This window comes from Melopsittacus undulatus, chromosome 9 (genome assembly GCF_012275295.1).
Source record: "Melopsittacus undulatus isolate bMelUnd1 chromosome 9, bMelUnd1.mat.Z, whole genome shotgun sequence".
NCBI lineage: Eukaryota > Metazoa > Chordata > Aves > Psittaciformes > Psittaculidae > Melopsittacus > Melopsittacus undulatus.
The window spans coordinates 378,627-389,319 of NC_047535.1; the positions used below are offsets into that span (position 1 = coordinate 378,627).

General features: G+C 65.7%; 1 protein-coding gene across 1 annotated transcript; it reads left to right on the forward strand.

Annotated features, from left to right (window-relative positions):
- The first annotated feature begins 5,363 nt into the window (after positions 1-5,363).
- Positions 5,364-10,163, forward strand: IDH2 (isocitrate dehydrogenase (NADP(+)) 2). The gene is made up of 11 exons (XM_034066230.1): positions 5,364-5,491; positions 6,413-6,504; positions 7,623-7,788; positions 8,113-8,273; positions 8,412-8,555; positions 8,666-8,802; positions 8,949-9,100; positions 9,171-9,283; positions 9,361-9,458; positions 9,589-9,681; positions 9,833-10,163. The coding sequence occupies exons 1-11, from the start codon at positions 5,401-5,403 to the stop codon at positions 9,918-9,920; spliced, it is 1,335 nt and encodes a 444-aa protein (XP_033922121.1). The 5' UTR covers positions 5,364-5,400; the 3' UTR covers positions 9,921-10,163.
- Positions 10,164-10,693: the final 530 nt, after the last annotated feature.

Sequence of the window (10,693 nt, forward strand, 5' to 3'; positions counted from 1 at the left end):
TCCCCGCTGCCCTGCGAGGCTCGGGCCGGGGCCTCAGCCGGGGCCGGGGTCTGTCCTGGGGCTGTGGTCCCTGCTGGGGCCGTGGCTGCTGCTCTGCACAGCCCCGAGCCCCCTGCCCTCCCTCAGCAGCGATGGGCCCGCACGGGACACGGCACAACCGGACAGCGGATGCCAGTGCCAGTCCCGTCCCCCCCCCCAGGATCCCCCACTGGGCAGGGCTCCCCGGCACCGGTGTCCGCGCAGGCAGCCCCTCCGTTACACGGGACACGTCCCCGGCAGCCGCAGTGCCCGTCCCGGGGGGCTCCGGGGTGATTGTGGTCCCGGTGGGGCCGCAGCACGGGCAGGGCACCGAGCAGGACCCTCCGCACCGGGGGCTCCGCACCCTGGAACAGCAGCCCCCGGCAGGATCAGACCCCGCGGATCTCCCCGCTCGTCCAGCGGTTGCCACAGCAACGCGGTATTACTGACAGCTCCTGATATTGCCATGGCAACGGGGGAACGGGGTCTCCCCTCACCGCGGCAGCTCCCCCGGGGCTGCCCATCACCGGCATCCCCGCGCCGGGCACAGCTCACGGCACCGTCCTTGGCCAGGCCTGGCTCCGGTGCCCCCGGCCATCCACCACACCGGTGGGACCCCCTGTACCTCCGTGTACAGCCCTGCCCGTGCTCTGCCCACCGGCACTGCCTCGGCTGTACCTGGTGCCCAGGGGCCGGTGGTGCCGCTGGTGTCCGGCCTCCCTTGTCTCCTGGCTCCCTTCCTGCTCCCACTGTGCTCCCAAAGGTGACGTCCCTTCCTGGGGCCGGGGACAGCCCCACCAGCTCCACCCCACCGGCCTTATCAGTACCCTTTGCCCGGGAAGTGCCACAGACGGGACAGGGCTCTGCGTCATAGAGCCCAGCACGTCACCATCACCATCACCCTGCGTGGGATGGGAGCAGACACCCACACCCACGGCCCCTCCGCTCCACGGCACCTGGGGGGGCATGGGGGACTGGCCTGTGCATGGCCATGTGAGCACCCATTAACACCCCTGTCTGATGGCATGAAGCGATGGGAGCCCCATGGAGAGGCCAGAAGCACTTGGGGGGCATGGTGTGCACGCAGGGGGGAGGCAGGGTACAGGCAGGGGGAACAGGCAGGGAGAGCAGGCAGGGAGGGCAGGGAACAGGCAGTGGATGGAGGCCAGAGCTGTGCCTTTAAGCGTGGCGGCGCTCCCCACGCTGCTGGCAGCCAGGCCTGTTTACCACAGACTCCCATTTATCTCCTCCGCTGGCCCACGCAGGCCCTGCCAGGGCACCCTGCAGCACCCTGCCCTGCGCGCCCAGGCCTGAGCGTGCAGGTACCTGCATGCACAAGCACTGCAGCCCCACTGCCGTCCCTGCCTGCAGCCGGGGATCGAGGTGCAGCTGCAAACCCCATGGCCTGGGGTCACCGTCAGGGGCACTTCTGCACCCAGTTCCCACGCCAGCCCCGTTCCTGCAGGCAGCGGGTCCTGGGAAGGAGGCTGCGGAGATGGGAGCTGCTGCCTGCAAGGAGCAGGGCTGAGGTTGTCTGTATCCTGCTGCTGCTGCTGCTGCTGCCTGTACCCTGTTGCAGCTGCCTGCACCCACTGCTGCTGCTGCTGCCTGTGTGCTGATGCCTTCCACCTGCTGCCTCAGTTAAGGCCGTGGCACAGGCAGAGCACAGGCAGCAGCACAGACACAGAGAACAAGCAGCAGTGCAGGAAAAGCACAGGCAGCAGCACAGGCAGAGCACAGGCAGCAGTGCAGGCAGAGCACAGGCAGCAGCACAGGCAGCAGCACAGGCAGCAGTGCAGGCAGCAGCACAGGCAGCAGCACAGGCAGCAGCACAGGCAGCAGCACAGGCAGAGCACAGGCAGAGCACAGGCAGCAGCACAGGCAGCAGTGCAGGCAGTAGCACAGGCAGCAGCACAGGCAGAGCACAGGCAGCAGCACAGGCAGCAGCACAGGCAGAGCACAGGCAGAGCACAGGCAGCAGCACAGGCAGCAGTGCAGACACGTCTCCTGCTCACACCCACAGCTGCTCGCTTGCAGCCCACACTCTTCCTTCCGACCCACGTCTCCTGGGGCTCACACCCCCCCCCGGTTCGTCTGTCTCCTGGAGGCTGTCAGACATCCCCGGCCCCCCCCGGCCGCTGTGCACAGGCGCAGAGAGGGAGCCCTCGTGCACTCATACACCTGCAGCCGCAGGCTCCGGCCCTGCTGGTCCCACAGATGCTCCCAGCACCACTGCTCAGCACCAGGACCCCCACGTGTCCCCAGCACCCATGGGTGCTGGCAGGAAGCAGCTCACAGAACTCTGCTCCTGCCACCAGCAGCCACAGGAAAGGCCTCCAGCAGGACAAGGGACAAGCATGGGGCAGCCTCCAGCCAGTGGTGAAACCTGGCACTGAACCTGGTGCAGTGCCCATGGGGCATCCTCCCCATCCCATGGGCACTGGCCATGCCACCCTCCCGGGCCCAGGGGTGCAACCCTGCCCCTCTGCAGCCAGCTCTGACCACATTGCCAGGGCCTCCTGACCAGGGTGCTGGTGTCCAACAGCAGCACAGAGTGAGCCCCACACCACCCCATTCACCCCATGGAGTGACTGAGTACCCTGGACCCAGCCTGTCAGGCACCACACAAATGCACCCATCTCATTGCTCCCACTGCCTCCTGTACCCTGCTTCTGCATGTGAGCACTATGGGGTATCCCCATGGTCCAGCTCCCACCCAGAGCCAGAGCCTGCCTGCACCCACACACCCACTGCCTGCACCCATGGCTGCAGGACCCACGGGTGCTGCCCTGGCCCCCTGTTGCATATCGGGCACCTCTTGGGGTGCACAGGGTGAAACAGAACCAGTGAGCACCCCTCAGTGCTCGCAGTGGGCGCTGAGCACAGGCACCACTGCACACCAGGGTGCAGGACCTGGGGGGTGCGGACCCCTTCCCAACCATTGCTGGCCCCATGGAGCCCACGAAGAGGTCACTGTGCTCCCCGTGCAGCTCAGTGGCACCCTCGCAGCGGTGTTTCCTGGCACAGGGGGTGCCAACCCCAACAGCAACCCCAGTGGGAGCCCCACGGCCCATGCGGCCGCGTCCCCAGCCCAGCGGGCACCGCGTGTAACGGTACCGGGCACACGGGAACACCCCTGGAATCACCCTGCGGGAAAAGCCCTGCACCCCACGGCCGGCACCCGGCACACCCGTGGGACCGCACACACACACACACACACACCCGCACACACACACATGCACACACACATGCACACACACACATACACACACACATGCACACACACACATACACACACACATGCACACACACACATACACACACACATGCACACACACACACACATGCACACACACACACACATGCACACACACACATACACACACACATGCACACACACACACACACACACACACACGCTCCCCACACACACACACACGCACACCCAGGCCCTCCGCCCCACAGCCCTGCACACCCCACAGACCCCGCACCCCCCATGCACCCCCCATGCACCCCGCACCGGCGGCACAGGGACCCCCCCAGAGCCGTGCCCGCACACACGCACCCCCCGTCCCGGTGCCCCCCCCCCCGTCGGACCCCCGCTGCTCACCGCTCGGCGGCGGGGCCGGCTCCGGGGGTCGGGCCCGGGGCGGCTCCGGCGGCTCCGCTGGCTCCGCCCTCCGCTCACAACAAAGGGGCCGCCCCGCCCGCCCCCCCCCCCCCGCACCGGCACCGGGGCCCCGCCTGCCGGGGGGGGTGGTCCGGGCTCGGGGGGGTCGGTCCCGGTTCTGGGGTGAGGCCTTGGCACTCCCGGGGGGTCCCGGTGTGCGGCCGGGGGGGGGTGATGCTGGTGCTGCCCCCCCGCAGTGATGGGTTCAGCACGGCCATGGGGCTCAGCACGGCTGTGGGGCAGGGGGACCACAGTGGGGTCCCCGCTGGGGTGAGAGGGGCTCAGTGGTGTCCTGGCTGTGGGACACCCAGAGCATGGCTCCAGGCATCGCTGTGGTGACATCTGGGCACCTTCGGGTGACTGCTGCCCCACAGCACCCCGCAGTGGGGCAGGCAGAGGGCCCAGCAGGACCATCCGGTTGTGGCCCCGCACCCCGTGTCCTGCAGCATCCTTCCCCCTGCCTGTGCCACGTGCAGTTCCCTTCCCTTGTCCCATCCCCACTGCTGCCCACTTGCCTGGGCCACCAGCCCGTTGGTAGCCCAGCCCCACGGGGCCATGTCCACAGAGCTGCTGTGCCCCCGCTCCTTGTGCCGCACCCGCAGCGCTTGGCCAAGCCACTGGCTCTGCTGCAGGCAGCTGCCTGTGCCCGGGGGTGCGGGCAGGGGGTGTTAGTGGGGGTCCCACAGTCCCTGTTGTCCCTGCACTTCCCTGTGGGAAGCAGACCACAGCTGGTGGCTCCGAGCAGCATCCATCAGCCGGACCCCCCTGTGGCCCCCCACTGCCGGACCCGCAGCCCCACGGCCCGGGAGGGAGGCGGCTCTGGGCCGGTGCCCCATGGCCGCCGGTGTGACCCGGTCCTGCGGGCGCTGCGGTCACCGGGGGGCAGCCGGTGCTGGGAGGGTCACGGGGAAGGCAATGGGGACGCCCCATAGAGCACCGGGTGCCCCCCCCGCGCTGGCACCGCCGCAGGCTGCTGCTCTGGTTAATGTTAAAGCCAGGCAGAATGGGTGCTGCCCCCCCCGGCCCCACAGCCTGCGCTAGGTTCCTCCTCCCGCAGAGGCATCTGCCCGGCCCCTGTGCCTAAAAATAAGCCGTTGGCTTGGCCAGGGCAGAGGCCTGGGGCTGAGCAGGCTCTGGGCCACCCTGGCACATCTCCTGGCACACAGGCTGTTGTTGGGGTGCCCATGGGGTGCGTTTCCCCCTTATAGGGGTCGGGTGAAGGTCCCCGTGGGGCAATGGGAGCAGCCACCCCCCCTGCTGAGCCCATCAGCCCTAAGCCATGAGCTGCCATCGTGTAGTCACACTCACTTCTATGTAAGGAAAACCTAAGGTCGCTCCAACCCCTGATCCACCATCAACAGTGTTCCTCGGTTGTACCCAGAACAACCATCTCCCTTCGCTACCACAAACCCTCCTACTCCTCATACCCACACACAGTTGTAGGGTGCGATGCCCACAAAGGGGCGCACATCTCACCCTAAGGACAAAGCTGATGGAGGGCATCACCCCCTCGGGTGTTTGATGGATGGGGGGGTGGGATATGGGGTGAAACAAAGGCCCTGGGTTCCCCCCCCCGTAGGACCCCGCGAGGGCCCCTTCGGGCCCTCGCGGGGTCCTACGGGGGGGGGAACCCGGGCAGGGACCGCCCCGGGGCGGAGCAATCGGGTCCCCGCTTCCCCACTGCCTCCGTGTCCGCCCCGTCGCGCCCCGCTATGGCCGCCCGTTACCTCCGTGCTGCCCCGGTGCTGAGCCGCTTGCTCCGCTGCCCCCTCCCCATTGCTTCCGTGGGGCAGCGCCGGCACTGTGAGTCTATGGGGAAGTCGGGGGGGAGCTTAGAGATGGGGGGACCCTCAGTGTTGACCGTTCCGAGGGGGGGTGCAGCAGTCGCGACCCACGGAAGGGGTTGCACTGAGGTCGGTTGGGTTGGGGGTTTTGGGGTGTGATTGGGGTTGTATCCTGCTTACACCTATTGGGGGTGTGATTGGGGTTGTATCCTGCTTACACCTATTGGGGGTGTGATTGGGGTTGTATCCTGCTTACAGCCGGTCCGGGGCGGGTTCTCCCGGTCCCGGCCGGTTCTGGGGTCCGTACCCTGCTCACAGCACGTCCTGGGGGGGGTTTGTTCCCAGTCCCGGTTCTACGACGGGTTTTGCAGCCCAGTTCGTACCCAGTTTGGTCCTGGTTTGTTTTGTGCCACCGGGTTCGGGCCCCAAAGGGCTTTGTCCCCAGTCCCATGTGGAAGTTTCCACCCGGCCTCTGTGCGGTGTGGCCCCCGGAAGGGTTTGCGCCCGGTCCCTGTCCCACGTTGAGCTCTGCAGCATCCAGGTCCCGTCCCAGCTGTACTGGTCCCATACTGGGTTGGCAGCCGGAGGGTTTGCTGCTGGTTTTACACCCCAGCGGCCGCCGGGTCCCGTTCTAAGGGGGTTTGCTCACGGTCCCCCCCAGTGCTGGTCTCACGTGGGGCTTTGCTCCCAGCTCGTACCATGGCCCAGCCCGGGTCTCATGGTGCCCCAGGACGTTGCACCTGGAGCAGAGCTGTGGGGCTGGGTGCAGAGCTGTGGGGCTGGGGTGCAGAGCTGTGGGGCTGGGTCCAGAGCTGTGGGTCCGGGTGCAGAGCTGTGGGGCTGGGGTCCAGAGCTGTGGGGCTGGGTCCAGAGCTGTGGGGCTGGGGTGCAGAGCTGTGGGTCCGGGTGTCACCTCTCATGTGCCACCTCTTGGTCCCAGATGCCGACAGACGGATCAAGGTGGCAAACCCGGTGGTGGAGATGGACGGGGATGAGATGACCAGAATCATCTGGGCCTTTATCAAGGACAAGGTAACGGGTCCAGGACAGCTGATGTGCAGAGCCCCCTGCCCCCCCCCCTGCCTGCCCCCCCTGCCTGTCCCCCTGCCTGCCCCCCCCTGCCTGCCCCCCTGCCTGCCCCCCCTGCCTGCCCCCCTGCCTGCCCCCCCTGCCTGCCCCCCTGCCTGCCCCCCCCTGCCTGCCCCCCCTGCTGCCCTCCCCTCCCTGTGTCCTGTCCTTTGTCTGCAGGCAGCAGGTGCTGCACTCGGCCCTACATACTTTGGGACCTGGGAAGTCCCGGGCGGGGGCTGGAGTTGGGGCCAGGTCTGGGGCTGACTGTGCTGTACCATGGTGCTGTGCTGTACCATGGTGCTGTGCTGTACCATGGTGCTGTGCTGTGCCATGGTGCTGTGCTGTACCATGGTGCTGTGCTGTGCCATGGTGCTGTGCTGTGCTATGGTGCTGTGCTGTGCCATGGTGCTGTGCTGTGCCATGGTGCTGTGCTGTACCATGGTGCTGTGCTGTGCCTTGGTGCTGTGCTGTGCCATGGTGCTGTGCTGTGTCTTGGTGCTGTGCTGTACCATGGTGCTGTGCTGTGTCTTGGTGCTGTGCTGTACCATGGTGCTGTGCTGTACCATGGTGCTGTACTGTGCCATGGTGCTGTGCTGTGTCTTGGTGCTGTGCTGTACCATGGTGCTGTGCTGTGTCTTGGTGCTGTGCTGTACCATGGTGCTGTGCTGTACCATGGTGCTGTACTGTGCCATGGTGCTGTGCTGTGTCTTGGTGCTGTGCTGTACCATGGTGCTGTGCTGTACCATGGTGCTGTGCTGTGCCATGGTGCTGTGCTGTACCATGGTGCTGTGCTGTGCCATGGTGCTGTGCTGTGCTATGGTGCTGTGCTGTACCATGGTGCTGTGCTGTACCATGGTGCTGTGCTGTGCCATGGTGCTGTACCATGGTGCTGTGCTGTGCCATGGTGCTGTACCATGGTGCTGTGCTGTGCCATGGTGCTGTGCTGTGCCATGGTGCTGTGCTGTACCATGGTGCTGTGCTGTGCCATGGTGCTGTGCTGTGCCATGGTGCTGTGCTGTGATGCTGCTCCCTGCACACCCGGCTCCATGCCCTGGCTCTGACACTCTCTGCCCCCCAAGCTCATCCTGCCCAACGTGGATGTGCAGCTGAAGTACTTTGACCTGGGGCTGCCGCATCGGGACAGGACAGACGATCAGGTCACCATTGACTCGGCTCTGGCCACCAAGAAGTACAGTGTGGCTGTCAAGTGTGCGACCATCACACCGGATGAGGCCCGGGTGGAAGGTGGGCAGGGGTGAGGGGCAGGGTCTGGAGTGGGCTGGGGGCCCTGTGCTCAGTGCTGTGCCCCCCCCCCCAGGATGCTGTGGGGCTGGGACAGAGCTGCTGTGGGGCTGGGACAGAGCTGCTGTGGGGCTGGGACAGAGGGTGCTGTGGGGCTGGGACAGAGGGTGCTGTGGGGCTGGGACAGAGCTGCTGAGCCGCTGTCTGTGCCTCTCCTTGGCTGGCAGCAGAGTCTGGCACCAGCTCCCAGCATGGAGGAGCCGGGGGGGGTACAGGGTCTGTGGCTGGTGGGGGTCCGTTGGGGGGTCTCACCTCAGTGCACCCCAGAGTTCAAGCTGAAGCAGATGTGGAAGAGCCCCAATGGAACCATCCGGAACATCCTGGGGGGGACAGTGTTCCGGGAGCCCATCGTGTGCAGGAACATCCCGCGCCTGGTGCCCGGCTGGACCAAACCCATCACCATCGGCCGGCATGCCCACGGTGACCAGGTGAGTGCTGTGGGGCACGGGGGGTCCGGGGGCTCCCCACAGACCCTGCCCCACACTCTGCCCTGCCCCACACTCTGCCCTGCCCCACACTCTGCCCTGCCCCACACTCTGCCCTGCCCCACACTCTGCTCTCTGCAGTACAAAGCCACTGACTTCGTGGTGGACAAGTCCGGGACGTTCAGGATGATCTTCACCCCCAAGGACGGCAGTGGGGCCAGGGAGTGGGAGGTGTTCAGCTTCCCTGGCGGCGGCGTGGGCATGGGCATGTACAACACGGATGAGGTGATGGAGCAGTGGGGTCCCTGTGGGGTCCCTGTGGGGTCCCTGTGGGGTCCCTGTGGGGTCCGTGCCAGGCTCAGGGTCCCACGGGTGCCCATGCACTTCCCTTGCAGTCCATCTCGGGCTTTGCCCACAGCTGTTTCCAATATGCCATCCAGAAGAAGTGGCCTCTCTACCTGAGCACCAAGAACACCATCCTCAAGGCCTACGATGGCCGCTTCAAAGACATCTTCCAGGAGATCTTCGACAAGTATGGGCATGGAGGGGCTCAGGCTGGCAATGGGGGTCAATGGGAGGGGCAATGGGGTTGGAAATGGGGGGGCAAATGGGGGTCAATGGGGGGGGCAATGGGGTTGGAAATGGGGGGCAATGGGGCTGACAACCCTGCACCCCCAGGCACTACAAGACCGAGTTCGACAAGCTGCAGATCTGGTACGAGCACCGGCTCATTGATGACATGGTGGCTCAGGTCCTCAAGTCCTCCGGGGGCTTCGTCTGGGCCTGCAAGAACTACGATGGGGACGTGCAGTCAGACATCCTGGCCCAAGGTGGGCGCTGTGGGGCAGGTTGGGGGGGGGCAGTCACCCTGCAGGGCTGCTCTGACCCCGTCTCCTGCAGGCTTTGGGTCTCTGGGGCTCATGACCTCGGTGCTGGTGTGTCCGGATGGGAAGACCATCGAGGCTGAGGCAGCTCATGGCACCGTCACCCGGCACTACCGGGAGCACCAGAAGGTGGGTGTATGGCACACCTGCGGGTGCTGCCGGTGCCATGCTGCCCACACCGGGTGCTGAGTGCTCTCTCTGTGCAGGGACGACCAACCAGCACTAACCCCATCGCCAGCATCTTCGCCTGGACCCGCGGCCTGGAGCACAGGGGGAAGCTGGATGGTAACCCTGAGCTGATCAAGTGAGTGCAATGGGATGTGGCACACTGGGACTGTGGGTCTGTGGCACACTGGGGCTGTGGGTCTGTGGCACACGGTGCTGGTGAGGTGCCGGCTGTGCCGGAGCCGTACGTGTGATGCTGCCATCACCAGGTTCGCCCAGACACTGGAGAGAGTCTGTGTGGAGACAGTGGAGAGTGGGACGATGACAAAGGACCTCGCCGGCTGCATCCACGGCCTGGCCAAGTACGTGTGGGGCTGTGCAGGGTGGACATGGGTGCCCATTGCCAGGGTCTTGGGTCTGGTGCAGCTCATGGCCTGGGCTGTGCTGCCAGCAGTGGGCACAGGCAGGGACCCGCAGCCATGGGTCCCTCCATGCCCTGTCCGTACCCTGCAGTGTGAAGCTCAACGAGCACTTTGTGAACACCACCGACTTCCTGGACACCATCAAGAACAACCTGGACAAGGCCCTGGGCAAGAAGTAGGGACCGGAGCCATGGGCCCCATTGCCGCGGCAGGGATGGAGCCGGCACCTCCAGCCTGGCCCCACAGCACAGGGACAGCTCAGCCCTTTCTGTAAGCAGTTTTCTTAGGAGTGTTCATAAAGCTTTTCTAGCAGGGATGTGTAGGACCAGGGGGCCCACACTGACTCATGTACCCCCCGTGCCAGCAGCCATTAAACACCTCACCCCACGGCACGGGCAGGGGTGCGGTGGCTCCGGAACCCACAGGTATGAGATCTGTTGGCAAACAGCTCCTCAAACCGAGATGGAAACCAGCCAGAACACAGCAGGGGTGTGCACTGGGGGCTGAATGGGACTGGTGTCCACTGGTGCCAGCTCTGCCATCACCATGAGAACCCCTGGCCTGGTGCTGTGGTGCTGCAGTCACCCGGCACCCCCTTGCAGGGGGGACACATGTGGGAGGTTTATGGTAATGGGGCTGAGGGGGCAATGGTTGGGACACAACCACACTGCACAAAGGGTCCAGGCTGGGCACTGCTGTGGCCACCTCCATCCTTCCCAAGGTGATGGTAAGGCTGGGGGCCCCTGCCCTACTGGGAGCACTGGGACTGGGATGTGGCACCTTCCAGAGCCAGGCTGGGCCCTTAGGGGATGGGTGGAGGATGCTCCATGTGGGGACGGTGGGACCTGGACCTGTGCAGCTGCTGGCAACGTGTGCAGGGATCAGCTTGGGGGTCCCAGACCCTTCCCCTAGGACCCCATGGCAGAGAGTGTGGGAAGCCAGGACAGTGCTC

What these genes read in the sequence shown, in the direction of transcription:
- IDH2 (XM_034066230.1), top strand. Translation starts at nt 5,401, where the DNA reads ATGGCCGCCCGTTACCTCCGTGCTGCCCCGGTGCTGAGCCGCTTGCTC. An exon ending in CGTGGGGCAGCGCCGGCACT is followed by an intron (nt 5,492 to 6,412) that starts GTGAGTCTATGG and finishes TCTTGGTCCCAG; the next exon opens with ATGCCGACAGACGGATCAAG. An exon ending in GGTAACCCTGAGCTGATCAA is followed by an intron (nt 9,459 to 9,588) that starts GTGAGTGCAATG and finishes TGCCATCACCAG; the next exon opens with GTTCGCCCAGACACTGGAGA.